Source organism: Poecile atricapillus, chromosome 7 (genome assembly GCF_030490865.1).
Source record: "Poecile atricapillus isolate bPoeAtr1 chromosome 7, bPoeAtr1.hap1, whole genome shotgun sequence".
NCBI classification, from domain to species: Eukaryota; Metazoa; Chordata; class Aves; order Passeriformes; family Paridae; genus Poecile; species Poecile atricapillus.
The window spans coordinates 10,122,648-10,138,935 of NC_081255.1; the positions used below are offsets into that span (position 1 = coordinate 10,122,648).

General features: G+C 46.3%; 1 protein-coding gene across 1 annotated transcript in view; it reads left to right on the forward strand.

The window, feature by feature from the left end:
- Positions 1 to 13,048, forward strand: part of TEDC1 (tubulin epsilon and delta complex 1) — a 66,613-nt gene extending 53,565 nt beyond the window's left edge. The window contains exon 8 of the mRNA XM_058842831.1: positions 12,136 to 13,048. Within this exon, the coding sequence (XP_058698814.1) occupies positions 12,136 to 12,489 (354 nt within the window). The 3' untranslated portion in view covers positions 12,490 to 13,048. The remainder of the gene's footprint in view (positions 1 to 12,135) is intronic.
- Positions 13,049 to 16,288: the final 3,240 nt, after the last annotated feature.

Consider the following 16,288-nt stretch of genomic DNA (forward strand, 5'->3'; position numbering starts at 1 on the left):
GATAAAGTGTAAAAAAAACCCCATTGCAATGAGAGAATGTGTTTTGCAGCCACTGTAAATGTTTTAGAGCATTTTTAAGAAATAAGTGTAGCACTTAGGCTCTCACAGTTAAAGCACACAATAAAACAAGGATGAAGACTAGGGATGTCTGCAGGGCTCAGATACAGAAGCACCACTGCTCTTTTGCAAAACTTCGAGGCTGATGGGTGGGATTTGAGGGACCAGAAACCACAGAGCTGCTGGATTTTGTCCTGCAAGTGGTGAGGCACAGCGGCACACGTCCTCCACAAGGGCAGCACCTCGGGGTCCCAGCTAATTCTGGCTGACAGAGGCCGTGTTAGCACCACAGCCAGAGGCTGCCTTTGAGCTAGCTCCCCCTGAAACACTGTCAGTGTGTTTTACTGCCCCTTTCCAAGGGGGTTTGGAGCTTGCAGGAGGTGCCTGGCTGGCTGTGAAGCTCCAGGCAGACTGTGGGGATGGGTTCCCCCTCTGCCAGCAGGAGCTGGGGTCACTGAGTGCTTTGCAGCACTGCTTGGGATGTGGTTTGGTTTTTGTTTATGGTGAGCTGACAGAGGTGCTTTTAGAAGGATTCTTTGCATCTAGGCATTCAAAGCTCAGCTTTGCTGTTTCCTTTTTTCCTGAAACCTTGGCCTTGTTCTCTCAGTTGCCTGCCTGAAATCAAGGGTACTTGATCATAAGAGAAGAAAGCATCCACCTTGTTTCTGTCTTTGTTCCTTGTGCTTGTGGAAGAGCCGACATAAAAGTACATCTGTAATTTACTGTTGTCACTTATATTCTCTCCAGCCAGAAATGCATCTAAATAAAGCCTCAGTACTCTTCTGAGCTGCAAACTCACCGTTTTTCTTCATTTGACTGGCTCTCTGCAAGCCCTGCGAGCTGTTTGATTGTCTCCCTTTGCAGGCTGGCTGTAGGGACTGGCCTTTAGCTGCTGTGAGAGTCACAGGGGCCACGCAGGCACCTCACCTCCACCACACTGCTGAGAGCATTGGAAGAGAACTGGCTTTAGAAAATGTCTGCACTGAACCTCTGGAAATGTGTTCTGTAGAAGATCTCCCCCTGGGAGCTGAAGTTCATTTTCCTGGTGCTGTAGCTGTGGATAGGCTGGAATGGCCTTTGCTGCTGAGGATGCACAGCTCCTGCCTTCCCTGAGAGCTGGGGTGGGAGCTGCAGGGCTGGCTGCTGGGGGATGTTCTGCACTGGTCATGCAAAGCCCCTGGGAGGGACAAGGGACTGTTTTCTAACTGCAAACAAAACCAGTTTGGGGGTGAAGAAATCCCCTATAAGTCATGGAGTTCTGGGGTTTAGGTTTTTTTTTGGTGGGGGGCTTTCTTTTTATTTGTAATTGCTGGGTAAGAAAAACCATTTTCTGAAAATTTGTATGACTAGGTAGTGTAATACCTTCCTCTCATCTCTGTATTTTTGGAGTGGCTTGTATCAGCACTGCTTTTGTTGGCTGTCCATCCAGGGACCCCATTTCTTGAATTTCAAGTTTCACATCCTGTTCTCTCGAAGCAGGATGATTCAGAGAAGTGCAAGGCTCAAGCAGCACTCTTTCTGAAGTGGCTACTTTCATGTTGTGCAGTGATGAAAGTATTCTAAAAGCAAAGTGGGACCCTCCAAGCCTCTGCAGGCCACTTAGATCTGAGATGATCTATCATCAGTGTTTGTCTCTGCTGCCCAAGATAAAAGTTTGCTAGAACAAATTGAAAAGTAAGTGAGCAATTTATTATCCAAAGCAATACTTGTCTGTTGCCTTCCTTTGTAATTTGTAGTTGTCAGGGTCTTTTTCAGAGTAGCACTTCAGCCTTTTTGCAAGTGTCTAAATTACTTACACTGACATATTCTGGTTTTCATATCATATATTTTCAGTATGTGCCTATTCCTACTTTAATTTCTGTGATCTTCTAATTGAATTCAAGGACTTGGGAAAGTCTAGAGATAAAACTGCAGTTAAAAATAAATGCAGTATGAGAGGCTGGAATGATAGAACAGAACTTTTAAAATTACTGTAAAATGCTCAAGATTTCTAATTTGGAGAGGAAAATAAGGTTGTTTTTCCCCCCCTCTTATTTCCAGTGGTGTGCATTCAGAATTGTGTGGCACATGGGACTTTCACAAGGCTGGGCTGTGTCTCCTTGCAGTTGCTGGTTGTTATAGATACATTTTATATTGTTGGCTTTTTGCAAATGTTAAAATGAATGTTATGTGTATAAGAATGAGAAATTTTGTTGTATTAATATAGTTTTCTTTATTTCTGTTATTGATGAAATTTAGAAATAGTAGTATAATACATATATGTTAGGTTATGGCATAGTATTAAAATAAAAAATGCTTTTGTTTGTATAACCCAAAGACTGAGGAAAAAAAAATAGCCAGAGAACTCCTGCATTTGTAAACTATCTTACCCAGATGAAGACAACAGTGACCAGAACTCTGGGGGAGGAATTTATTGCATTTCTGGTATCAGGGAATGTAAATCTCAATGGCACCAAGAAGATTGATCTATTGGGAAGGGGGCAAGGGAAAACTGAACAGAAGAACCCCAAAGATCCTAAGAAGAATGTGTGAATATGTGTGAGAATTTATGGATATGTAGCAGGGTTCTGTTTTTAAGGGACAATCCTTTGTCAGTGAGGTGAATGCAGAGACACCCGGCCAGATCTGGATACTTTGTTTTTTTCTCCTAATTGTCTTTTTTTTATTAAACTTTTAAATTCTATAAAAATTATGTGAACCTCGTTTTTCACACTGGTGAAGAGTCTGCAAGTTTGCTGCTCCTCCTTGGAGCTGTCCCACCTCTCAGGCCAGAGAGAGGCAGGCTGGCATCTCTTGGGAAGGAGCTCTCAGGCTGTCCTGGGGAGCCTGAGAGGATTCATCTCCCTCCTGGGAGGCTCAGCACACAGGCAGTGCTTCTGTCAGTTGTATTTTTGTGTTGCTATTTGTATTCTTCTGGTAAAGATGCTGGAAAATATGAATGTTCTTCTCTTTTCTTAATCCTGTATCTTTTTCCTTTACCTTAAGCTAAATTGACTTTTCTGACTCCCATCAATGCACTTAGAGACGTGAGTCTGAAGTACAGAGCCACTGGATTATCTTAAAGGAAAACCAAAGTGAAAGGCTCCCAAAACAAACCAAGCAAACCCCAAAACACGTTATCCATCCCAACAAGATCTCCTCATTATGAAATTATCTGAGTCAAATGCTTTAATTAGCATCTAGCTTTCCATTACTGTGCTCCCTCAGCATCTTTCCATTGGGGAGAGCAGTGTGGATGCTGATGTGGAGGCTTAGGGAGTGCTCTGCACTATCTGGTGTTTAATTGAAGTGGGGAGCAGCAGTGCCAGCTCTCCTCAGATGCAGCTAAGGGTGTTCTGGGTATTAAAACTGAATTTTTAGTCAGCAGACCTGATCCTAGATGAGATAGGTAACCAGCTTCTCCCTGGCTTCCCTGTCAGGTTGTTATGGAACAACAAAAGGTGCCAGCATTCTGCTGGTGAATGTCTTCCTTTAAAATGCATAAGATTGGAGATGCATACATTCCTCCCTAATTGCAGGAAATTGCAGATCCTGGCAAAATTTGGAATGCAGCTGCTTGTATAATTACATCTTCTGTCAGTTGCTATAGCTCAGCTTTATAGCCCTTCTAAAATATCTTCAGAGTTTATGGGACAAATAATGCCCCCCTTAATGTTGCTTTGGGATCACCCCTTTCATTTATTCACCACCAGTTCCAAAGGACTGAGATTTTTCCTCGTGCTGAACTCGTAACAAGTGTTAAAAATTAGTGATTATATTAAGGTGACATTTTGCTTTAGCTGCTGTAATTATTGTTAAACAAAAAGACATCATTTGGGTTTCCTCCTGTTGCTGGGGTTGTGTTGAGTAAGAAGTACCAATTCCTGTACCTCAGGTCACTTTGATTTTTGTTTTATTCAAACCTTTCCATTTTATGGCCTTTGGAAACAGAGGGTAATGGGTCATGGAAAAGTTGTTAGGTTATTGGCAGCTAAGTGTTGCAGTCTGCCACTGGTCATTGAAGGACAGATCAGACCCACATCACAGTTCAGAGTTTAATGAAATGTGCTGGCACCACTTACACCACCATCACAGCTGGGAAATGGTTGGAAGGGATTCATGGAAGGGTGATAAAGGAATTAATTTGGTCTGGCTTTTTGAGAAGTGAGAAAAGTGTAATTTAACCAAGGCAAAGTTCATAGCTGGACCGTGTTCTGCAAATTCCTGGGGAGAAGTGGAATTTTGAGGGTGTCAGACTTCAGATGAAAGGTGGAATGAGCAGAGCCAGTGGCTGAGGTGGAATTTGCTGACAAGGGGCGTGTTTTGAACCATAATTGCCTTTCACTGCAGGGGCAGTGCAGTGATAGGGTAGTATTTCGATCTGCTGGAGTCTGTGTTTAGAAACCCAAAACAACATGTTTCTACTTTAACAAAATATAGCAGAACATTGCAGAAATTACCAGGTGAGAGACTGTAGCCTGTGCTTTGTGATAGATTAGACTATCCAAACCATTCATTATGACTTTAATCCTCAAATGCATGAAAACTGGCATTAAATGGGCTATTTTGAGACTCTTTGTGTACAATCAATGGTCTCACCAGAAGAAAGAAACCTCATTTAGGCAGGACAGTGTGGGAAGTCTTCAGCTATTAAAATAGAAAGTGATGGTTTCTAGCTTTTTAAACTGGTTAGTCTTGAGTGTGTAGAAATTGCAGCAGAAAATTAAAACCCTTGAAAGCTGACAGCAGAGGAGCTTGATTCAATGAGACAAGGTTTATAGAGCTGCAGTACTAACTCTCTAACTTTCTTACAGGCTTGAAATTACATTTGGGCAAGTTACTGTAAGACATGAATTTGAAATTAGGGCAAGGTGTTTTTTTTATAGTACAACACCTGCTTACTCAGTGTTGTAGTGTTTCCAGAACAGCTGATTTCAGATATTGCTTTTGCTTGAACCTGTGGGCTTTTGTGTATAAGCAGCAAATGCCTTTAGATTATTTTCTGAAGGTTGGGGGCCTGATTTTCCTTCTCAGCAAATGTTTGAACTTCGTGGGCTCTGCAGGGTCCTGTCCCCCCTGCTCTATAATTTTTCCCAGCAGTAGGAGCTGCAGGATTTGGTTTTCCCTCAATTATGCATTCACAGCATCCCTTGAAATAGTGCCTTTCTCTGCTCCTCTGAGGCTGAATGGGTCACTGTCTGCAGCTAAGGAAGGAAAGCATTTGTCATACCCTCAACCACCATTGTTCAAAGAAAAAAAAAAAAGCAGCAAACATTTTTGTCAAAAGAAATTGGTGCCCCAGCCAAATTATTGTTTATTGTTAAAGAAGGCTAAATCCCTCACCCTATTTGTGTGTGCCAAAAGCTTTGTTTTTATGTCTTTCTGGTCACACAGGCCTCTTGGGTTGCTGGTTTTTGTTCTGTACAAAGAGAAGCAGTGCTGGCATGTTCAGTTCCTGCTGTCTCTGATGATATTTGAGACAAACTCTGCTTGGGCATCCTCTTTGGGTGCTGCTTTTCATGGCAAGGCGTGTGGAACAGCCAGGAAATCCTTGCACTGGAACACAAAGGGCTTGTGGCTGGGAATCCTGGGATCCCTCTGCCTCTTTTGGTTATATTCTACTTTCTTTTAATATTTGCAGGTATTTCTCCTGTACTAAGAGTGGACTTTGCTCTTCCCTCTACTGTGTTGTTGATACTAATTCTGCTTATTATTTCCTTTTGTTCATTTCTTTTGTACTTGGTGCTGTTTTCTCAGTGCTGACGAGGAGGGCTGTCTGAACAGTAGTCTGCAGATCCTTATTTATCCCTTTTTGTGCATCCCAGACAGACTGTGAGCTGGGATTGCAGCTCTGCAAGGCATTTCTTGGGGAGTGGCAGTGGGAAAAACACAAAGCTGTAAGGCAACGCAGGGTATAAAAAACGATCCTTTATGAAGTGTCTGTACTGATTAAAGGCAAGTGCTTGTGAGGTTCAGCCCCTGGAGTGGTTTGGATTCCACTCTGGGAAGAGAGAGCTCCTAAAGCAGTGTTAATTTGCCATTCCTGGTTTCCAGTGGCCAGCTGTCAGGATTTCTGCACAGCATCCATCCCAGCGACGTCTCCGCGCTTATCCCGCTTCCATTTTTCACTCGTAGATCTTTATCTAAAATTGATGCTTGTCTGTTGAATTAGAATCTGCTCAGTTCCCATGGAGGCTGAGAGCTCTGGGCAGCTCCTCCAGGCTGGAGATGTTGTGCTGTGCTGTTTGGAGCCAGGGTGTTGAGTGCAGTGTCTCTGCTGCTCCTGCAGTCTGACCCTTCATTAATGCTGTATTGTTATTAGTTATTGCTATTGTAATTATTTCACTTCATCCTTTTCAACTCCCCAGGCACGGGGGCCTTCCTAGACATGATGGGTTTAAAATAAAACTCGGAAATGAGCATCCTTTAGGAATACAGAATTCTGCAAGTCAGATGCTATTTGGTGTTTTCAGAGTTTATGAAATGTGTTGGGTTATTATGCCCTGATGGCAAAGGAGCATGACTTGGTGGCTTGGATATTGTGTCTGTTTATATTTCCTAATTTCCTTTCGCTCCCCAGCCCCAAAAGACAAGATCTGAGATTTTTCTGTTTGTTCCTTGTGTCTGGGAGCACAAAGGAGGCTCCCAGGCTCATTGTGTTTTCTGGCAAAGGCAGTCATCACAGTCTGTAGTATCTGCACAGCTTGGCAAGGAGAATTTGCATTTCATCCTCTGTGCATATGGGGTCTTCTCCCTGTTCATAAGGGAAATATGAGAGGAGGAGTGGACAGATAGGACTGGAGGCAGAAAATGTGCTGTTTCTAGGCTTGTGCACTGTGTTTTTCTGAACAATACTGTTCTAACTGTTTCTGCAAAACTCCTAGAATAACATGAAGAGATTGTGATTTAAAAGCAATGACACGATTCTGGTCTTCACCATCCACTTCAAAAGAAATTCCAGCCATTTGTTTGCTGTTCCCTCTCTGGAGCTGGCAGCAATAGGATCACAAAATGGAAATGCTCCTATGATTCCCCCTCCTCTTCCTGGAAGCAGAGGTTTGGACCTTTCCCTGCTGCTGCTTTTTAAACTTTCATCTCTGTCTAGTGGCTTCTTCCAGGGATGCAGCTGCGAGGCTTCCAGGTTCCTGTGAACCTGAAAAACCTGGTGTCGGGTCCAGGTTCATGGCTTTCAGCCATGTGAAGTTTTAACAAGCTGAAATGTTGACTCCCAGCATTTGGGGGATTGTCACTTTAGCTAGGCCATTACTGGAAATGATTTAAGTAACATGATGTGGTTATCAAGATCTCTTAGCATCTCTTTGGGATGTCTTGCGTGTTGGTTACATCCTCTCTGAATAAATTCACGTTCAGCGTGCTTCTCAGCAGAAAAAGCACTGATTTATGCATAATTTTTACTGCACTTTTTATCAGTGAGTTCTTAAAAATGGGAGAGAGAGATTGGCCGCTCTGGCATGATCCCTATGGAATGAAACAGAGCTCTGGGAACTCATTGCCAGGGAGATGCTGGCAAATGTGAGGGAGCTGAGGGGCTGGAAGGTTGATCCTTTTGAGGAGGGGTCAAGTGAGCTGAGTGTGGTGGGGCATCCAAGCAGCTGATGGGAAGCAGAGCTTCACTGGATGGGCAGCAGGAAAACTGGGGCTGTCCACGTGGCAAATTGCCACATGGCCAGGGGAGGTGAATGTGGGTAACACTGCTCTGGCCTCAGAGCTGTGGAATGTGCAAAGAAACTGGAAGGCAGCTTACTCAAAATCTGCAATTGTTCCCTCTGCCATGATTTGCCCACGGCAATCATTGTTACAAGATTTCTTCAAAGCCAGAGGATTCCCAGGACTGAAAATAGTCTATAATGTAGTCCTGAATAGTCTATAATAGTCCTGAAAATCGGCTATTCTGTTCACAGACAGCTGCCTTTGGGTAGAAGGCATTTCAGAGAGGGCTGGGCTGAGGAGGTGCTGGGGGAGGTGATCCTGTGTAGGTGTTTGCAGGCTCAGAGCCTCTTCTGTGCATGGGTGCAGGAGTTAATCCAGCACGGTGGATTGACCAAGCTGCCTGCTCAGCCTGCTGTTTGGGTCTGCCTCCCCTTTGGATGTTCCCCTTTCCAGCTCTGGACTGGGCCCATCCTTTTCTGCTTTGGCTTGCCATTTTCCTCAGGCAGGTGCCAGCCTGAATGGTTTTGTGAAGGCAGTGATGTCCCAGGGAGATGGCGAATCCTTTCCATACCTGAGGCAGGTCCTGCCTGCTGGGTTCCAGATGCCACCTGTCTGTGCCCCCCTGCAGCCAGTGCTGCAGTTCATGGTGTGTTTATTGCTGTTTTATTGCAGTGCCTGTGGCTGTGCCAGCAGGATCTGTGCACACTGCAGCCCTTTGCACCGTCCCAGCTCTGGGGAGGACAGCCCAGCTCCCTTTGGTCCCTTCTCAGTCTGATCCCAGGTGAAATATTGCTCCCTGCAGCTCCACTGGTTTGTTGGCTTCTCCTTGGAGCATCAAAGTTATTACAGTTTTCCCCTTGGCTTTTAGTTCCTAACACCTTTTGAAGACTGAAGTTATCAAAAGGAGAACATCTGGGCACACTCAGGGCAGTTTGGCCACTGCCCTGGCCCGAAGAGCTGGGAAGGGAGAAGCCAACCCACTGCAGAGCAGAAGATGCTGATTCTTCATCAGCTGATTCCCTGTGTGCTTGGAGTGGAATTTCTCCAAGTGCATCCCTTTGGGATGAGGATGGTTCTGTACAAGTGGAAAAGATGATTATCATGTTGTTGTATTTATTTGGAGAGGATGTGCAGCGGTTTTCAGACAGCACCACGCACCTAATTGGGAATTCAAATTCCAGCTGGTAGATTGAGGCTGAAAGGCAGAGCTGTGGGATAGAAACGGGCAGGCACAAAATGCTGAGGCTCCTAATCTTTTACAATATGTTTGTTTAATACAAAGTGGTCTACTGAGATTGTTTTGCAGAGTAGAATAATCATTGTGTGCTGACTAATGGGAGACAGCAAGCTGTTAAAGAGCATCAATTAACCATACAGGAGGAGATTATTGAGTATTTTCACAAGCATTCAGGATGTGAAGAGTAAAGGATATTGCTTGAAGATAACCCTTGGAGATTTTTAGCAATTGAAATCTATAAACTGCAACAAGAGTATTTGTGGCCATACATATGTTTGCAGAGCCTTCCAAGAGGAACAGAGCTGGAGTCAGCTTTCCAACTCCAGACTGTGCTGATAGGAAATAAATAGTGCTTTGCTGAACTTGTGCTCTTATTTAATATTGATAATTTTTTTAATTTCCCCTCTTAAGTTGATCTAATGTTATCCCAGGAAATACTGGCCCTCTTTATGGAAGACAGCACGTGCAACATCCTTCTGACACTTGGGTGTAGGTTGTGTTCCACTTGTGTTTTCCTGGCTGTAGGGCTGTTATCCTTGCCCTTACATCTGCTCCTGCTTGCCTGTAGTAATTCCTTTCCCTGCTGCTGCTGTGGGCTAGAGCTCAGTGCACTCAGAGCTGAGAGGAGCATGCTGCTCCTCCATCATGTGCCGTGCTTAGTGGATAATAAAATTCTCCAGTTTTGACTGGTGGGGAGTATGAAAACCTATGTTTCATTAAGAATGCTTTTATACAGCCTTACTGTGCTTCTACTGGAGTTTAATGGGAAAAATAAATAACACCTTGTGGGCTCTGTTTGCTGAGTGATGTTGTTGTTTGTAACTGACGGGAAATTTTTCCCATCCTGGATTCCAGTGTTAAATCCACTTTGTGCAAACATCATTTTCCATTTATTCATTGGCTGTGGGGAGACCAGATAGAATTGAATTTATTTTTTCAGTTTTGTTCCTTCTGAAGTGGTGTTAGAGAATTGCACCTCAGTTATTCTTACAGCCAACAGCAAGAGATGTCCCTGGGATTCCCTGGGGATTATGATAAAGAGGGACCCCTGATTCTTGGACAAGGACAAAGATAGACTTCTCTCAGCTTCTATTCTCTGTTCAAATGCCTTAATCAACAGAGGTCTCCTTTAACAGATGGTTCTGCATCGATAAAGCCTTTAATGTGTTGGTAAAAATTCAGAGAAATTTACTCCTTTGCTGATTTGATTGATTTTCTTAATCTTCTTTAAGCAGAGGCTGAGGGGTGAGAATAACTCATCAGAAGACCATGGAGAGGATTAATTACTTGGCTGCAAAACTCATGAAGATATTCTGAAGGAAGGTGTGGGATGAGTGAGCCCAGTGAAGTTGGTGTCAGTGGAGGAATTTGTGTGACTGCAGCCGTCACACCTGCAGTGTTTCATTGGAGAGAGTGCAGACTGATCCCCTGCACGTCTCATATCCTTCTGAACTCGTTTCAGTAATAAACCCCCCCTGATCTGGGGGATAAAAATCCTTTTTCTCTCTCAGACAGCAGTTGGTCTGCCCCTGAGCAGCTGTAGCTCGACAGTGGGAGATGCTGCAGGTGCTTCGCTACCTTAGGACTCTTGTCCTTGCAGCTGGGGCTGCTTTGAGCTCTGCCTGATCTCTGGTGCTTCAGAGAGCTGCCAAAACATCCCTGACTTTACAGGGAGCTTGTCAAAGCCGTGATGTCTGAGGCACTGAGATCTTCATGCAGCTCTGCAGATTTCAAGCCCCAAGGAGCTGTTCAGCTTTGCCCAGGGGTGGGACAGCGAGGGGCTGCAGAGAGGTTTCAAGGCTGCAAGGGGGATCATTAGCACTGAGCTTGACCTGAGCTGAGCTTTGGCCAGAGGATTCATCCCTGGAGCTGCAGTGAAGCATTTCATGGTTCATTATCCTCACAGCAGGAAACAGTGTCTTACTCTGAAGCTGAATATCTTAACTCGAATTTTCATCCATTTGATCTCCTTATGGCTTTGTCAGCAAAGGCTGATCTCTCCCACCTTTTTTCCCCACTTCCTTTTAGGAAGTAAAACAAACCACACATCTGTCTCCATGAATGGAATATTTTGAACTCTCTAAGTTTCATATTCTGAGGTTTTTCTGGGCTCTGGGTCACTGCCTGTGAATCCTACTCTCTGTTTCCCTGTGGTTTTTTTGAGGCACAAACTCCAGAGCAGCATACAAGTCTCAGGAGAGCTCTGGGATCTGGGCAGGTTGCAGAGGCAGCATCGCTTTTGGGAAACTTTGCTGCTTTTTGACTGAGTTGATGTGGCAGCTTTTTGCCATAGCAGAAACAGAAAATCCCTTTGGGCCAAGAGCCATTTCCCTGTAGGCCTTAGCAGGGTGTCTCTTTTACAGATATTTCCCCACTGACAAGTGCATTTTGAGATGAGTCACTGAATTCATATTTAATCCACTAGTAAAATTGGCAAGGCAATTACCATCTTGCAAGTTCTTCAAATCAAATTGTTAGAGAACATTAAATCAAATGCTTTGGAAAAATCCCAGTATATACAATTGCTTTTATAATCCAGACTGTGATGCTGTCACAAGAAAAGCTTTCATTTTATTGGGGCATGTCTTCAGTGAAAGTGTGCTGCCTGGTACTCATTTTGCTCTTGGCCTCTGCTTGTCTCTGCTCCATTTTTTACCTTTTCCTAATTGTTACCCCATAATGAGAACTGAGAATTAAGGAATTGCTCAGTTACAGTTGTCACCCCTACTTTTCAGCATTGCCAGGTGCAGAAAGCACTTGCAAAAGGAAATGATGCTGTTGTTCTGGGGGCAGTCAATCTGTTATGACAAGCTGGTGGCTTGGAGCACGACAGGGATGAAGGTCACTCTGCTGGCTCTCCCTTTTGCTGGGTTTTGCTCTGAAGCCCACACACCCACTGCCCAGCAGGGGAAGCCTGCAGAGCCTTGTACATAAATAAATCATCACTGGAGGGGCTGCTGGACTGGCAATCTGCAAACAAATGACTGCAGGCAGCTGTCTGGGTACTGAGGCCTGGCTGAAAGCTGGTTTAATTCAGTTTATACTGACACTTCAGTTTACACTCACACTTGGCTCTTCTCCTCAGTGCATCCTAGCCCAAACGTGATGTGTTGTGTTGTTTCCTGGGGGGAGGATTGCTTTCACAGAAATTAAATACTCTCCCCTTGCTGTTCTTTTTCTCCCCTCTACAGGTGGCAGCAAGAGAGGAGCTACAGAAGGAGAGGTTCTGTGCCACTGCCAGGAAGGTACAGGAGAGCGTGGAACTCAAGCTCAGGGGCCTCACATCCCTCCGTGCTCCAAGGAGGAACAGAATGCACGGCTCGGGCAGGCTGGTGCTGCGGAGCACAGGGGCTGCCAGCAGAGCAGGCACTGCTGCCTGTGCTCAGGAGGCTGCTGCAGCTGTCAGTGCTACAGAGGTGCTGGCAGAGCTGCAGCTGAGAGAGGCCAGCCTGCAGAGAGAGCTGCAGCAGCTGCGGCGCGAGTGCCGGCGCAGGCTGGATGGGATTGCGGAGGGCTTGGAGGGGGTGATCTGTGTCTCCCCCTGAGGAGAGAAACCTGGCTGAGAAACCTCAGAGAAGCAAAGGAGCAGAGTGGCTCGGTCACATTGGAGCACAGGCTGAGGAGACAAATGTAATTTCTAATTCCTGAGCCTGGGAATTGTAACTTGTGCCTGCTCTGGGAGCTGTGCTGGGGCCACAGCCTCAGTGCTCTCCCTGCAGCCCTGTTACTGCTCACCTTGCCAATTAAATCCTGCCTTAGGCCTCGCTGGGAGTGTGCATAAATCTCCCTTTTATCTTGTGGATTTCCAGTTCTGCTGCCAAGCACTGGGCTCTTTCTCAGTGCTCAGCTGCTAAGCACGGCGTACATTGAGGCTGTGCATTGAAGTACTAATTGCGTTCAATATTTTCCAGCAATTGGAAGAGTTCATTAGTCAGAAAAATCTGAGTATTGGAGAACATGAAAAATACCAAGGCTTAGAGGGATTGGAAATATTCGAGAGTGTTGTTTTAATTCAGCTGCTTGGAGTATTTGTGGCAGCTATAATGTAGTCACAATAAAGAAAAACAAATGCCTAATAATAAATAAAGCGCTGCACTGATTTCATTTACTGGTGTGATGCACTTGAAGTAATTGGGTTCTCAAAGAGAACAAACTAGAAACTCATTCCATCCTTGTTATGAGTCACGAGGAGATGGATAACTTATGGACCTGCTTCTATAGGAGGTTTCTGTGATACAGAAATACAACCTTAACTTCCAAGCTTGAGGAGTCTCCAAGCTCTCTCTGCTCCCTTGGAACAGTGAAATGCTTTTCCTTTGGCCTTAATTTCCAACCCTTTTCTGGGTTGCTTTCACCAAGGAATATTTTTATATTCTAGTTGGACGCTTTGAGGAATAAATAATATTTGAAGAAACCAGTCTGCTTTTCATCTGTGGATTGCTGTGAGCAGTGGGATTTCTTCTGTCTGGGGAAGCAGCCCCTGGGAGCAGGGTGTTTGTGTGTGTTGTGCAAGGCTGTCACTCACAGCAGTGTTCCTGCTGGCACCAGCACTGACACACAGTCCTGGAGCAGAAAAACCCCCTGGGACTGGCAAGATCCATGTCTGGGGCAGGTGGTCCCAGGCTGCTGCTCCTGGAAGAATCTCCACAGCTTTCAAAAGCCAGTCCACACCACTCTGCTTCCCAAACCCTCTCTGTAGCTGCAGGCTGCCTGTTTCAGGCTGCTACAACTTTGGGCAGCTCCAGGACTGCTGACATTTAATGCATGAAAGGACTCATGCAGACACAGATTTCACAGAAAATTATTCATGAATGGGAGCAAAGCAGTATATCCCAGAACTAACAAGAGTGGCAGCACCAGTCTCCCTCTCCTTGAGTATTTTATATCCTTCTTTAGCTTTTATATGAGGAAATTTTCATACTGCATCGCATTTAGGTTTAAAATGTTGCCCTCAGAAGATCTTTTCTTCTCCTGGGATATTCAGCAGAGAAGAGTGGGCAAATATTCTTGAGCATGGCAAGAGCCCTGAGGTTGAAGTGCAAGTCTAGCTCATGCCCTGCTGTGGCTTCTCAGGGCTGGCTCAGCGCTGGGTGCCGGGGTTTATTGTCCTGCTGTGCACCTAAGGTGACAGGAGTCACTTGGGGATGAGCGATTCCCTGGGAGCAGCCCTTTGCCCTGCCCAGCCAAGGGTCCCCTTCAGCAGAGGCTGCACCTGGCAGCCCCTTGCCCCTGCCTGACCCTGAAGAAGTGTTTTTTTCCTCAGGTGGAATGGCAGGAGTGCTCAGTGTCTGTCCAGGGTGTGTGTGTGTGATGTACAGAGGTGCCCACGGTGACTGGCAGGAATCAGTGTGGCAGGAGCTGCTGCACTGGAGCTGTCAGGAGAGCCAGGGCTGCAGCTGCATGTCCTGGGGTGTCCATCTGCTTGTCCTGGGGTGTTCATCAAGAGGGGCTGCAGCTGGGACAGCTGAGGAGTTCACCTTTTGACACCTTTCCACCTGGGTGCTGTGCTGGCGTCAGGCGCTGCAGAGCCCTGCTGCTGAGAGCAGGGCCAGCACCTCCTTTATCTTCTGGCACCGATTCTGCTCTGCCTTTTCTTTCAGGTACCAATTAGCTTAAAGCACAACAGCTACTCTCTGAGCCCTGGTGAAGGTCAGCACTCTGTTCTGAGCTGGCAGTGGTTTGAAATAAAATATTGCAGCCTCCTCTTTTCCTTTGCCTTTCTTCTCAGCACAGAGTGCACAAAGCCGGAGGTGCTATGAGGGCTTGCTGCTCTCCCACACCGAGTTTTGGAGGGTGATTTTTCCTTTTAAAAATCACAGCACTTCCCTGGGAGCTGGACACACAGGGGCTGAGCTCTGGTCATGCCTTGGTGACTGGTGACAACTTTTGAGGCATATCAATGCCTCTGGAATGGAGCTCTCCAGTCCTCGTGAGCCTGGTGAGCCATCAGCTGTCTCTGCTGCTGCTGGGGGATGATGAATGATAAACACCACTTGAAAGCCTAAGAAAATATCCCTGGGTTAACACCAGCTGCAGTGAGGGCAGGAAAGTGAACTGAGGGACCACAGTTACACTTAATGTGCTACAACCGAGGAACAAATGGATATTTGTCACCTCACACCGTTACCATGGCATTTGTGGAGTTTTCCTTTGGCCACTGGGGCCTGGCGCTGTGTCAGCAGCTGAGGATGCTGCAGAGGGGGAATGGCTGCCCCAGGAGAGTTGTGCTGTGCCCTGCTTGGTGTGTGGCAGGTGCTGTGACAGGAGGAGGGTGACTCAAGCACAGCCTGCCATCCATGGGCTCCTGCAGCTTCTGAAATGTGAAACATCACAGAAACACAGAGTGCTGTAAGCACCCACTACAGGCTGAAAACAAGCTGTTAAGGGGTTTGCCCTTTGCCATACCACCGTGGCTGTAGCTCCCTTGTGAAGGCAGGGGATTGTTGATGGAGTTGAGCAGAGAAGAGCAGTGGGTCTGGGGAGCTGTGAGTGCCACACTGTGTGCAGTGAACTCACCTGCTGCTGATGCTCTCCAAACATCTGGGGTGGGCAGCAGGGCTTGGTTTGCTTTCTGCTTTGTTTGAAGCACTTCTCCTTGTTGGTGCATCCTGAAGGGTGTAGTTTGGGCTTGGATCCTGCTGGGAACTAAGTGATGCTGGAAAAGCAGGAAACCAGGGTTAAATCAGCACCTGGAAGAAAAGCAGGAAACCAGGGTTAAATCAGCACCCGGAGGAGGTGCACGTGCTTGTGAGATATCCCTGGCGGGGGCCAGGCAGGGAGGAGCTGTCCCAGATGCCCACCTGGGGACAGCTGCCAGCACAGTCCCTGTCACAGCTCCTCCTCCTCACAGGGCTGGGAGCCCCTGGCCTTTTGCTCTGCTCTGCTGGTGCCTCACTGCAGACAGGTGAGATAAAAACCACACCCTGCCGATGGATTGTTGTCCAGCAGAGCCTTAAGAGGAGTTTTTGCAGGATTTGTGTGTGTGCAGGCTCTGGTGGGCCGGCATGGAGGTGTTTTACACAGTTTAACCCATTGCTCTGATGGAACTGGTGCTCGCTTTCCAGGCATCTCACCAGGAAATGGAATTGGCCATAAATCCTGAATTGGCTGATAACTCTGGCTCACACTGTGTGGCTGGAAATGCTCCTCCCCAAATAAGTGAGCATCATTTAGTCTGCAGTCAAAACAGGAGGCTCCCTTTGTGCCCGCAGTCACCGCTCCCGACAGCGCTGCACCTGCTGGGAAATGAGGGCTGCAAGTCGTGTTTAAAAATAAGAGTGGCTGTGAGCAGTTCTGCCCAGCCTGGAGTGTTCTGTGTTCCCTGTGGGATTCCTCGGCCGGCTC